The 13,780-nt window shown below is 47.5% G+C and overlaps 2 protein-coding genes across 2 annotated transcripts; one reads left to right on the top strand and one right to left on the bottom strand.

Moving 5' to 3' along the window:
• Positions 1–1,452: 1,452 nt before the first annotated feature.
• Positions 1,453–2,736, top strand: TRUGW13939_06186 (uncharacterized protein; the record flags this gene model as incomplete). The annotated part of the gene is made up of 3 exons (XM_035489341.1): positions 1,453–1,779; positions 1,854–1,899; positions 1,955–2,736. 3 exons carry the CDS (start codon positions 1,453–1,455, stop codon positions 2,734–2,736), a joined length of 1,155 nt encoding a protein of 384 aa, XP_035345234.1.
• A 2,409-nt stretch (positions 2,737–5,145) lies between these two features.
• TRUGW13939_06185 (uncharacterized protein) lies at positions 5,146–13,210 on the bottom strand (the record flags this gene model as incomplete). The annotated part of the gene is made up of 11 exons (XM_035489340.1): positions 5,146–6,021; positions 6,081–6,558; positions 6,615–6,955; positions 7,011–7,085; positions 7,149–7,433; positions 7,514–8,406; positions 8,466–8,562; positions 8,614–11,813; positions 11,865–11,988; positions 12,042–12,555; positions 12,615–13,210. The coding sequence occupies 11 exons, from the start codon at positions 13,208–13,210 to the stop codon at positions 5,146–5,148; spliced, it is 7,479 nt and encodes a 2,492-aa protein (XP_035345233.1).
• Positions 13,211–13,780: the final 570 nt, after the last annotated feature.

Genomic DNA, 13,780 nt, shown 5'->3' with positions numbered 1-13,780 from the left:
CAATCATTTGACCCCCAGTCAATTCCAACCAATTTTAGCCACGTGTGGCATTTTTAACCCCCACTAAATTTACACCAAGTATAATCCCCGGTGCGACCCTGGAAATGCACCCCTACTCCTTTTCGAGAAAGCTTCTACGGAGGTGCGCGGCAAAACTCAAAAGTAAGGCAAGACACTAACAAGCGAGGTAATATGGAGAAGGCGACAAACAGTTTCATCTCGTACTTAAATTTTTTAAAAAATGACTAAGAAATCCAAGTCCCTACTAGAATATTAAGAAAAGTAAAAATCCTACTTTAGCAACACATATTATTTTAGAAATTTAAAATAATTTAATTCTCTATAACCCCTCTATCCTAACTTATAGCAGACTAAATGTATCTTAATTCATATACAGACATTTATAGAAATAAGTATAAGAAAGATTGTCCCCAGGTTTGCTTACAGTGAAAGCACTACAAAAGTCAGATCTCACTAATAAACTTATTTAAAAGGTAATAAGATCGATTCTAGATATAAATTAATTTTTAGGTTGCTAGAGGTCGACCTCTACTGACCTAGTTTAATTTAATGCCCCATTGGCATTCATACATTAATTACCATACTAATTTTTATGTAATAGGATGTATTAAAAATAGACTAGTCTTTAGTTTCTCTCCTAAATTTAACCCCACTTGCATTATTACTTTCGACGAGCACCTCGTAGATACCAGGCGTACAACAGGTAGTGAAGAGAATACACATACGTAGTATGTATGTGAGATTGTAATATTGTCTGACATGTTTCCCCATTAGGTGTTATTCTGCATGTGGCTGATTGCGCTTTAATTCCCCGAGAGTGCGCAAGAGGCGCCCAACAAAACCAACTTCTCAATGAAGTCTGATTCGTGCTTGTCTAGTCTAGTCTGGTTCCTACAAGGATCTAGTCTCACCGACATGAGCAGTCCAGGACGCATCCACACCTAGTAATCAACATCATCCGCAGCTGATTACTCGTACACTATTCTTAAACATCAACTACCAACGTATTCTACCAAGACTCTGACTAGACTCGTGCTCGTATTTGACGGCTAGATGGAACTTTGCTCGTATTCAACAGTCAGAGGGAACTTGGCTACCTAACAAATTACTACCTAGTTTCTGATTTTATGCCTCTTATATTCCTCAGTTTTGGATGCATAGAATCAGCGGTTGACGACAATTGTCTACCAAGTCCAGACTTTACATGGATCAAAGCTTCAGCAACGAGTTACTAGACCAGCCACAACCGGCATCCAAGCGGCTGCGCTTGGCCTGTGACAGCTGCCATCGAGTTAAAACACGATGCACTGGCGGGAAACCGTGTGAGAAATGTAGCAAAAAGTAAGTACTCGGCATTTCCAGTCTGTTCTGCGTCGGGTTGGAAATGCTCACTCCAGTTCTTAAAGTAACACTGAATGCACATATAGCTACATGGCTAAACTAGGCAAGCCTAAAGGCGTCCGGAACAAGAGGACACTCGAGAAACTAGACCAGATGGCTACAAACAGTGCGAATGCTGCCAGCTCTACTGATTCTCAACCGTTTCTAGACCGGGGCGTTGAGCCAGAGCAAGAGACCTCTGCTCCCATGACTACGCCAGTACCCATTACACCGTGGATGCACTGGTCCGCTCTATCCTCTACCGGCACCGGCACCGATGACCAGCTCAGCATGTGTCTGGATGAACAAATTATACAGAACCCCTTCGACTTAGACGCATCTTTGCATTCCGGTCCGATAGACAGAGGCCTTCTCCAGGTGCGCAGGTCTTGTCAGCAAAATAAATAATCATCCTCGAGAAGAGTTGATAACTGATCATCGTACTACCACAGTTTCAGATGTTAACGCCGGTCCTTACGGATTCTGGGCATTTCCCAGGTAAGTACAACGATGTTCTTCATCGCCACACTACATAGCTCACCCCTTTCTGGAGAAGCTCGCCACCAGTTTCCAGGCAGTTACAATGGATCGAATATTTCCACCTCGGAGAACGGGAGAGTGTCAGCAGAAAGCGCCGCCCCCGCCACAACACTTCCACAAACAACGAGCTCGAGGATACTGATGCCACTGCAGACCGCGGCGGAAAGTGACACCGCAAGAAGATCTATGCCACAGACGGGCCACTCATCCGGCAGTGACGAAGACGAGGAGAGAGAGACTTGTGCTTGTGAGTGTTTGAGGACGTTAACAGACCAACTATGTTTCTTGAACGCCATAGAGCGAAAGCATATGCGGCCTCCATTAGACAGCATATTTTCCAGGGCTAGCAAAATCCTGGATCACGCCACAAGCGCGCTCAACTGCCAACAGTGTTGGATTGACTCCAAGGTGCTCATCTTGATTATTACGACATTGCAGACGGTGTTCAACTGGGCTATGCAAGAACAGCAGAGCTCTCTGGAGAAGGCCCAAAATATACCTGTCGTAGTCTTCGGCAGATGGACTGTTTCTGAGGAAGAGAGCAAGATGGTAAAGGTGATACTTGTCGATCGGGTCTTGTCAAGGAGCAACTCTACGACAGACGTACTGCGCCAGCGGATCACCCATATTTCGCGCATGGCGAACAATCAAAGAGTGCCATACCAAGTGATGGATGCAGTTACATTGGAGTTCATCTTACAGCGGCTCATTTTCTCGGTGAGGGAGGTGATGCATTTTGTGAAAAGGGAAAGGGAAAGGGACAAGGAAACGCCACGATCATCGAACATCGCATGATCTCGAACTTGTTACATGTATATGGAATTTTCTATGCATGGTTGAGGGCATTTTGCTGTAAGAACGAGGTTGTTGGGATGGTTGCAGTCGAACCTGCCGGATAGGGGCCTGCAAGGCTCCTACCCGGCTCCGACCCCCGAGGCACGTGACCCACTAACCAGCGGGTTATAAGAACCCGCTGGCCGGGCCACCTGTTTAGGGGTGACAGACAATTCAATACGCTTTTCTATGGACACAGAAGTACCAGTAGAACGGTGTATCCGCCTGAAAAGGCAACGTTTCCTGGCTTTCTAAGCCAGCCCACAGAGGTCAATATATTGGCAAAATATATATAGAGAGAGATAACCGATAGAGTTAATCCATGATTCAGAAATTACATGTAGAAATAACATAGCCATTTCACAGTCAACGGCACCAAATTCTTTCGACTTTTGAGCCCACCACTCACTTTCAAAATATCGTTATCATCCAAAATTGGCCTAAAATCAGATTAAAAAAAGACTCTAGTTAATGAGGGAAGGCTTCTAATTACTATTAACGCGTTGAAAAATAAAAAAAACAAAGCAGCGCGTGGTTACAATGTGTGTCAGAAAGAACACTCCGCAATCGACTTAACGGCCGCTCTGGAAGATCAATTACAGATTTAAAAAAGTCAAAAATTATCCCCTACTGAAGAGGAATCGCTTCGTACATGGATAATATCAATGGAATCGCGTGGATGCCCTATCCGACCTCAAATACTTCAAGTTATGGGCAATTATTTACTTTCAAAACGAGGAACTAGTTACTGTTGGTATAAATTGGGTGTAACATCTTTTAAAACGCCAAACTGATCACAAACGCGATTTACAGGTCGATTAACATATTCTCGCGTTAAATATGAAGATCCGACGCTTATAAACGAATGTTTTTGACAATCTCTAATGCATTCGAAGCGAGTACGGATTGTCGGTGAACATATTTACAACTTTGACGAGGTTGGGTTTGCGTTAGGGATCATCGCTACAGCAAAAGTTATATGCAGTCGAGATCGATCAAGAAAACTAAGTCTTATCTTGTCCAACGTGGAAATCGCGAATTTGTCACCGCCGTCGAGTGTATAAGCACACAACATCAATTGATTGTTTCAATGTTATATTTAAACCTGGCAGCAAGCAGGCTGATTGGTATACACTCTCAGGCTTACCACTTATTTTTTCAACAACACCGTCACTAAATGGTCGGATATCTGATGAAATTGAATTAGTTTGGCTTCAAAATGTGTTTGACAAATTTACAAAGCATCATACGGTTGGAAGATATCAGCTGTTAACATTAGATAGTCATAGCAGCCATTATCGTCGGAATGGGATCAATGATATTATTTCTGCATGCATGCGTCCACATTCTTTGAATTTATTGCAACCGCTTCATATGGATATTTTTCCAACGCTCAAGCGCTACTTTGGACGTGCAATTGGAAACCAAATGCGCTGTGGTATCAGTCGTATTGATAAAGAGTACTTTCTCACTATGCTACCAGCAATACACGAAGAGGTCCATACTATGAGAAATATTACAAATTGCTTCTCTCATGTAGGCATCTTCAATTACTAATTATTAACAGGCAGAACACCTACTCCGGAGGGTCTCAGGCCGGGCTCCTAATCCACAAGTAGTGAAGCACATGCAACATCTCATAATCTTCAAACTTTTTAGCGCCAAGTAGAATCAATAAAGCGATTGATAAAGCGACGTATCAAACCTTCCTTCACCTACCCACCAAGCTTTGGGCCAGTTGATAAAAGGCTGCTCAATGGCTATGCACTCTGTGGTGATTTTTACCAAGGAAAATCATGATTTACGAGCTGCAGATGAGCGAGTGAGAAATAAACGTAACAGACGGCCAAAAACCGCTTTATAATAAAGGTATTTTGACTGTTTCTGAGGGCCAAGAGGATAATTTGTCTATTCAATCGACCATCCAGACTGAGACTTCTCAGCCTCGCAGAAGCACATCACCTACGTGTACGAATTGCTGGCAAACAGGGCATAAGTGCACGTCATGTATGAATATATTGATTTGTAACCTGAATAGCTTCAAGTAATTGGTCGGTGCGCCGTTGACCGGTGAAATACGTTACTACGCGTTTATTATCTTTTCTTATTAACCAATAGTTCCTTTAATATTTCAAGGGTTTTGATGACCTCTCGTCAAAACTATCAACTTGATGTCGACTTCATATAGTTCGGAGTAGGTAACGATATAAATGTTGTATAATATGATGCAAAGAGTTCATATTCAGCCAAACAAATAAAAAGCATTTTAAACAAGTATACACTAAGAACACACTGTGTTAATATGCACTTGGAATTGGTAATTAATTGTCATGATTGTAGGACCACACTCAACCCCAATGCTTACGCAGCTTAGCTTTGCGAGAAGCGCTGAACAAGCTCTTGACGTATAAACTCCGCGAGGCTAAGCAGAGACGAGGACTGAATAATCACCATGACGCTAATCTCCACGCTGAACTTCTGTCGTATCCAGTTACGGAGCTCCATGGCTACGAGGGAGTCGATGCCATTCTTTTCTGGAGAGAGCTGAAGCTGGATGGTGTTCTCCTCCTTGATGAGAAACTTAGCGAGTGAAGCGGCGGTGGCTTTGGCGATAGTTTCAACGACTGTGTCGTCTTCTAAGACAGACAGCGACGTCGACGCTGTCGAGAGGAGGCTGGCTACGTCGTCTTTCTCGGCTAGCGCCTTGTTGGAAGACTCGGCACAGTTGATGTTATGATAGATAGCCATTCGAATATCATTCTTCCAGACAACACGGTTGTTTGGAGAAGTCATTGGAACAGTGGTAACGAGACCAAGCAGAATCTGGCCAGGGCTGTGGTATGCACCATCTTGAGTGCTGGCCTTAGTGGGAGCAGAGGTCTGGGTGGCGAGATGAAATGCGTCCAAAAGATCCTGCTCTTTAAGAATGCGCATACCAGACTTCTGAAACCGATCAAGAACTTCCCTATGCTTTGAGACAAAACCCACTTCACCCATGACGCCGATGTCAATGACCGATGCAGCGAGGCCCTTCCCGTGACGGTACTGCACAAAGGCATCCAAGAAGGTATTGGCAGCGGCGTAGTTGGCCTGGCCCCATTGACCGACAATACCGCTGTAAGACGAGCAGACAATGAAAAAGTCCAAGTCCGTCGAGAGGGCATTATGAAGGTTCCAGGTACCTTGGACCTTAGGCGCGACGGCAGTGGTCCAGTCCTCGAAGGTCATGTCCTGTAGAGTGACATCCTGTTCGACGAGATTAGTCGTACTCTATGATTCTGGTTGTATAAATGAGAAATACATACTCTGAGGACCATGGACAGATTGATGACACCGGCAATGGGCTTGGTAGCCGAATTGACAGCTGCTTGAACATCAGCCGCGCTGGCGACGCTGCCGGCAATCAACTGCACAGAACACTGCTGAGAAATCAACTCTTTCGCGAAATCGTCTACATGTGGGCCTGGCTTGGCCGATCGAGATAGAAATATTAACTCTCCGGCACCATTCTCGGCCAACCACCTGGCGAGGGACCTGCCCAGACCACCTAGACCACCAACAAGAATGTAGCTGCGGTCAGCTCGCAATTTGGGCACTGGCCGCTGCTTGACCGAATGCAGTGTATCCGTGTTGTCAGGTATGGTGATGATGATCTTGCCAATATGCCGGCCACCTTGCATGAATCTGAAGGCCTCTTGGATTTGGGAGGCCTCGAATACCTTGGCAATGGCGCCGACATCGAGCAGACCTTGTTGGATCCAAGTGACACATCGTTCAAGCAGCCTGAACAGTCATTAATTTATTTGAGTGGCCGCGGACAGGGCTAATGAGTGACTTACTCTGAAGCCTGATCAGGACGAACCTGGGAGACTTGCCACAGATCGAGACCAAAAAAGGTACGATTCTGCTCGAAGGCTTCCATAGAAAGCTTGGCACGACGCCGGAAATCCCTTTTGCCAATCTCAATCATGGTTCCAAACTCGGCAACACACGACCACGATGCATGAAGGAGGTCTCCAGAAAGAGAGTTGAGCACCACGTCAACACCTCTGCCATTGGTCACCCTCATGATATCGCGGACGAAAGATGAGTCGCGGGAGTTGAAGATATTAGCACGAGGGATTTTGTGGTTTTCAGTAAGGTAGTTAGTCTTTTCTTCGTTGCTCACAGTGCAGTAGATCTGGTATCATGTTAACTCGTATCAAGTTGAGTTAAGCAGGCTGGTGGGAACTAACTTCTGCGCCGAGCATCTGAGCAATCTGAATCGCCGACAAACCAACGCCTCCACAAGCAGAGTGGATTAAAACGGTCTATTTGTAGTTAGCTTGGGAGGGAGGAGGGAGAACTTCTGATACACCATGGCATAAACTCACTTGACCAGGCCGAACGTTTGCTTTATCAACCAGTGCCATAGTTGCGGTGGCATAAACACAAGGCAACGAGGCGCCTTGCTCGAAGGTCATACTGTCGCTGATCTTGACGCAAAGCTTTTGGGATAAAGTGATATCAGAAGTGAAACATCCACTGGACATATACATCACCCGGTCTCCGACAGCGAACTTAGAAACCCTCAACCCAACGTCCGTTACGATACCACAGCCTTCGAGACCAATTTCTCTAGTACTGTTATTGAGCACACCAAGAGCAATGAGGACATCCTATTACGGGCACCATATTTGTTAGCACCGTCCACTACCCATAAAACTAGGTACGTGGGTAAAAGAGGGAGGATACGAACTCGGAAATTGAGACCAACTGCCTTAGTCTTCACTCGAACTTCATCCTCCTCGAGAGGTTTCTTAGCCTCTTCACTCCAGCCCATGGTGTGGAGCAATCCTGGTGTTTTGACGGTCAAGTGCTTGGACGAGGGTTCGCGCGAGCCCACACCCGAATTCTTGAACGCGTTTGACATGGTCTGCCAGTGTAAGCGAGGCACGAGCACCGTGTCGTTGACGAGTGCATATTCCCAGTCCCGATCTATGACGTCTATATTTAGAGCAGACGATTGAATATGGGACAAAAGATCCGAAACTGCCTTGGTAATAGTCGGCATAGAGGCTATCGCCTCAATCTCCAGTGTGTAGATGCTGGTTGAGTATTCGTTGCGGGCAGTTCGTACGAGACCAATACTCATAGCGGCTTTTGGGTCTTCGCACTTGACCTGAGAAGAGCCTAAGAGCCAGATCATTTTGGATTTGAGGTGCTGTAGGTGATCAACCAGTATCTTGAAAGAGTCTTCCGTTAACCCGTGAGCGGTAGGCTGTTCCATGTCAAGTACAGAAATAACATCATGTGAAGGCAAGGCTTGCCCAAAAATGGCCACCGTGACACTGATTTCCTGCGACTCAAGTTTGTTCTTCAACTCCTCGACAAATGGCCCCTTCGGATCGTAGCACAATATAGCAACATTCGAGGGTACCTCCGTCTTGATATCCACAGAGGCCATGATACCAGCGCTCTGATGATACGGGGGAATTCCATCGAGGACATATTCAGGGTTTTTGAATCCTGCAGCTACGAGTTCCTTGGACCAACGCTCAGGGGAGACGTAGGGTTCGTCGGCGCGATTATCTTCGTCGCCGAGCCACCACCCAGGTAAGAAACCCATGATGTAGTTGATATATTTTGCCGCTATACGAAGCCAAGTCAGGTGGTGAAACTTTTTTCCAAGATGCTGGTTGGATACTTACTGGGACATAGCTCTTGAAGAAAGATACGACCGCTCGGGCTGAGAAGGCTTCGAAGATGGGCGAGGGATTCTGGTAGACTGGGAGTCGCATGAACAACCTGGTTACAAGATTAGCATAAGTATTCTCAGCTCTATGAAAAATGCCTTACGTTGTATCCAATAATCAGGTCATAAGAATTCTTCTCGAAACCTTGCTCACCCGGGTCTTTGGAAACGTCGAAGGTAGTATAGTTTATCCCCTCAAATTGTGCAAAACGGTCCTTGGCGGCGCCAAAGAAACCAGCGGAGACATCAGTGTAGGTGTAGCTGCTGTACAAACGCTCCCCATACAAAGTTGTCAAGGCATCTAGAACTTTTGACGTGGTACCACCCGTTCCAGCGCCAACCTCAAGAACTCTGAGGCGAGGGTTCGTGTGTCCAAGAGCTCGAATGGCATCACCATAGAGAAGTTCGTCTCCATTGGCGTAGAGACGGGTCAAGACGTCGTCCTCCATCAGGATATGCAAAGCATGGGCATCTCCAGCCACGATGGAGTCCGCTCTCTTGAATAAACGGTGAATGGCAATAGCGAAGGCATCATAATGTGATGACGAGAGCTGTTGAGCGAGAGAATCGATTTTCTCTGTGCGCTGTTCTTTGCTGAGGTCCTCATATGACATTTCCTTGGACAAGAATTTGTTAGAGCCAGCCTTGTATAATGCGATGTAGTCCTGCATCCACTTGAATAAGTTGACTAGATGAGGAGGGGTGAATTCGTCCACCCTGATAGACTGTTGATGGTCAATGATAGCCAAAAGCATCATCTCTTCCAACATTGGCCATTCAGCGGGGATGAAGGTGCGAGGATACATGTAATCCTTCATCTGGATAAAGTCTGCGTGCGGACGCCATTCAAACTGAGTGATGAGTGGTAGGTATTCATCGTCATTCCCAGCGTTTGTCATGGCAGATGCCTTGAAACCCTTCAGGGAGAGGAATACCCGGCCCTTAGCCTGGGCAGTCAGGCAACCCTCAAAGGATCCACGTTCGACGCTGTTGATGTTGGCTACGACATGTAGATCTAGGTCAGTAGGAGAAACAACCATTTCTCCGATGAAAGTGGGCACAGCAACATTGCGGCAGTTCCGGCCAAGACCTTGACTTGAAGCAACAGTGAAAAGTTGGAAGCACTGATCGATAGCACCGGGGTGGATGGCGTAGTTTGTTCTGTCATTATTGCGGATTGGAACTGTTGCAACCGCCGTGCTGTCCACTGGGGAGGCGGAAATCTGGCAAAGGCCGCGGAAATAACCCTGATAGTTGAAACCGATACGGTTCAAGACGGTGTACCACTCATCTGCATCGACCTGGCGACTTTGGCCGGGACTTTCGCTTATCTCTGTAACAACAGACTTATCAACAAAGCCCTTGACCTCCCCGAAACAATGCTTGGTCCACTGCACCCCGTCAAATGAAGTGATCTGGAATGTATAAGATGCGGTTTCGTCGGAATCTACAGCGTTGGGAGTAAGTCGCGTCACAATCTCCGCCGACTTGTCATGCCCGAGGATGAGACCAGCTGTGATGCTGACGTTGTTGAGAGTATACTCGGTCGCTCCAGACAATTGCGCAACTGCTTCACCGACCATGCAGATATAGCCGGCACCTGGGAAAACCACCTGGTTGTCAATTTCATGGCCTTGGAGCCATGGGAGATTGTCCAAGGAGAGTTTGTTTCTCCAGCAGTTCTCGTTGAAGACCTCAACAATGCGGGTGCCGAGTAAGTCGTGAGGGGGGAACTCGCGGAATCTGAATCCGCTGGCAAGGCGAGACTCGGCCCAGTAAGAAATATCGTGTTTCCAAGAGTACTGCGGGAGATCCCTGACAATCTTCCCGGGAGGGCAGACGACCGACCAGTCAAGCGCGATGTTGTTCAGGAACAGATTTCCCGCGGTCTCCAAGATGCTGTCAGAGCAGATCTTGTTTCTTTGGAGAGTGGCAACCTGGCAAATGTCATTCCGAGAGATATCTCGTAGAATTTGGCCGATTGGACCCTTGAGAGCAGGATGAGGTCCGATTTCAATAAGTATAAGGCGCTCTTCTCGGGACCTCAGCGCCGACCGGAGGGCTGTGTTGAAGAGGACTGGGCTTTCCATGTTCTTTCGCCAATAGAAAGAGTCAAGACATCCCTCTCCGACCAACTGCTTCCCAGTCACTGACGAGTAGAAAGGAATAGCAGGATCAACGCTCTTGACAAATGGTCTCAAATGCTCCTCGTATGACGCCCCGTACTGTTTCATATGGTGAGAGTGGAAGGCCTTCTCAACTCTCAGGAAGCGAGCCAAAACACCAGGGCGCTTCTCCTTGACGTTCTCGACAATCACGGCGACCTGGTTGAGGTCCCCAGATATAGTGACACTACATTGGCTGTTCTCGCAGGCAATGACGACACCAGGCAGTATGAACTCGTCCATCTCGTGGGCACCAAGGCCAATAGCAGCCATTCCTCCTTTAGGCTGGATCCTGGTCTGCTCATCTGGGGATGTGGAGCCTCGGAAGGTTGCAGCAGCCATTGCGGCGGTGGCCGAGATAGCACCGGCGGCGTATGCGGCAGCCATTTCTCCGGAAGAATGTCCAAGCACAAAGTCAGGCTTGATGTTCCAAGCATGCAAAAGGTCTACCAGCCCGATCTGCACAGCAATCGAGAGGGGATGCCCAAATTCAGCCTCCGAGACGCGACTGTCGCCTGGCAGCTTACGCAGCTCATCCTCAATTGTCCAGAAGGGAGGGTTCGGTAGTGAGGCAAGGAAGTTATCTAGGCCTCTGATAGAATTCCGGAATATGGAGTTGGAGTCAATCAGCTCTGCGCCCATAGCTGGCCATTGGGCACCTTGACCAGTGAAGATCCAAGCAACACGCGGTGCTGGCTCGATGGCTGTTGTTGGCCCGGTCACCTCGAAAGATAGCTTTCCATTCACCTTACTAGCAACTGCAAAGGCGCGGTGAGGTCTCGTCTTGTGGTCCCGGCGGTTGGCAAGCGAGTAGGCAGCATCCTTAAAAGGACCATTTGTCCACTCGAGGTACTTTCGATGCTCTTCAATGGTTTCCTTCAGCGAGTATTCGCTGTGGGCCGAGAGCAACATCACCTGCTGCACATCGGCAATGCCGTTTCCGGACCCGAGAGCGTTAAGAAGAGGGACAGACCTCAAGTACCTGGAGTCATATTTGAGGTATTGCTCCAAAGACTCCAATACGACGTGGGCGTTGACTCCGCCGATGCCGAAGGAGTTCACACCGACTCTCTCAGCACGGCCTTGGGGCCAGGCCTCTACGTCGACAGGCACGCGAAGTTTGCAACGTTCAAATGGAACTGTGATACTATTTTAGCAGGGGGGTTCCACTGAGGGAACGTTCTGCTTACTTTGTGGATTGGGTTTCGTAAAGTGAATGTTTGGTGGTACTTGTCGATGTTCAATGGCCAACACGGCCTTAATCAGGCTTGTGATGCCCGCAGCACCCTCGGAATGTCCGACGTTCGGTTTGACCTAGGATATGGTGAGTCCTAGCCTAAAAGTACCGGATGATGAGGTATAATCACCGATGTAATCAATACACCCTCAGCGCCAAAGCAGTTTGCAACAGCAGTTGCCTCGAGGGGATCGCCAACTGGAGTGCCTGTACCGTGGCATTCGACAATAGCAGTTTCGCATATGTTTTCAATACCAGCCTGTTTATAAGCTTGGCGGATCAAGGCTTCTTGAGCAATGGGACTAGGAGTCAGCATGCCGTTGGTCCGACCATCTGTGTTGACACTGGTACCACGGATCACAGCTCGGATATCGTCTTGGTCTTGGATGGCCTGGCCGAGTTTCTTGATATAGATTGCATTGATAGCCTCACCACGGCCATAACCGTTTGCAGACGCATCAAAGCTTTTGCATATGCCGTCTTCAGCCAAAACACCTTGGTCGCTGAGAGCCATTGTCATGGTAGGGGAAAAGATGAGGCTGGAGCCACAGATCAGAGCGGCATCACAATCTCCCTTTCGGATAGCTTCACATGCCATGTCCAAGCACACCAGCGAGGAAGAACAGCCCGTTTTAACGGTCATGCTGCATCAGAAGCTTAGCGATCCCGCTCACAAGCCAGTACGAGTGATGAAGCGGCTTACCTCGGACCATGGAGATCAAATTCATAGGAAACCCTGTTTCCCAGGACGAAGTCTCCGTATCCAGTGACACGATATCCCCCTTTATGCTGGGTGTCTTTGGCGTTCAAGTCCTGCCAGTCTTCGCCGAAGACACCAACGTAGCAGCCGATCTTGCTTCCGCGCCAGGATGTTGCGCCCGAATTCTCCATGCATTCATAAGTAACCTCCAACAACTGTCGCTGCTGGGGGTCGAGCCTCTCTAGCTCTGTCTTCGAAAATGGAAACACGCTAGTATCTAGGTCTTGGATCCCGACATTCTCAAGGAAATATGCCTTTTCCGGCTTAAAAGTACCTGGCTTGCCAGAAGAATCGCAGAACCCATTCACATTATACCGATCCTTGGGTACCTCACAGAGACCACTCCTCTTTTCAACAAGGAGGTTCCAGAAGTCCTTGTCATTACGTACTTGTCCCGGAAGTCGCATAGCCATGCCAACGATGGCGATTGGTTCAACCGGGTCTGAAAACAGGAGTCTCTTTGAGCGAAAACTGTTGCTGTCGGCGTCATGGCAATTGTATCCGTTGCCTTGCGCAACACTGCCCATGTTGGGCGCCATGGATGACAGAATTGGGGTAGTAGTAAAGGAACGAAAGGAGTTCGTGATGTGTGTGAGAGGTGAGGCTATTACACGGACGTCTGGTTGAGCAGCGGAACAAAGGGAATCACCAATTAGATTATTTGGTCAAGAGGGTAGAGAAATATGGGTGGGTATAATTGGAACTTTATATCAAGCCATTTGCCGTTCCCAAGAGGTTCTGTGCTCCAATGGCCAAGAGGCAGATTAAAGAAATGTCAGCTTTTACTAACTCGACCTTGTCCTAGTTCTATGTCATCCAACAGATCAATAGCCTCGTATCTCAAAACTACTCGGTGCATACATTTTATGGAAACGCCATGATGGGAACAAACAAGACCAAGTTATTTCACTTTCAATCATTACTGCCGGGCGATATAGAGTGGGGATTTTTAACGCATAGTCCCATGTGGCTTACTGCGATTACGCCTCCCATCGAATTGATTGTGCAAGCACCTGAAGAATCTTACTAGAAAATTCTTCAACTAGAGAAGAATATTCCACGGCGGAGAATTCCTACCTCACGAACACACCGTTATAGCCCGATGCTGA

Source organism: Talaromyces rugulosus, chromosome III (genome assembly GCF_013368755.1).
Source record: "Talaromyces rugulosus chromosome III, complete sequence".
In the NCBI taxonomy this organism is placed as follows: Eukaryota; Fungi; Ascomycota; class Eurotiomycetes; order Eurotiales; family Trichocomaceae; genus Talaromyces; species Talaromyces rugulosus.
The sequence above is the reverse complement of the archived record's forward strand: the minus strand, read 5'-3'. Positions and strand labels throughout refer to the sequence as shown.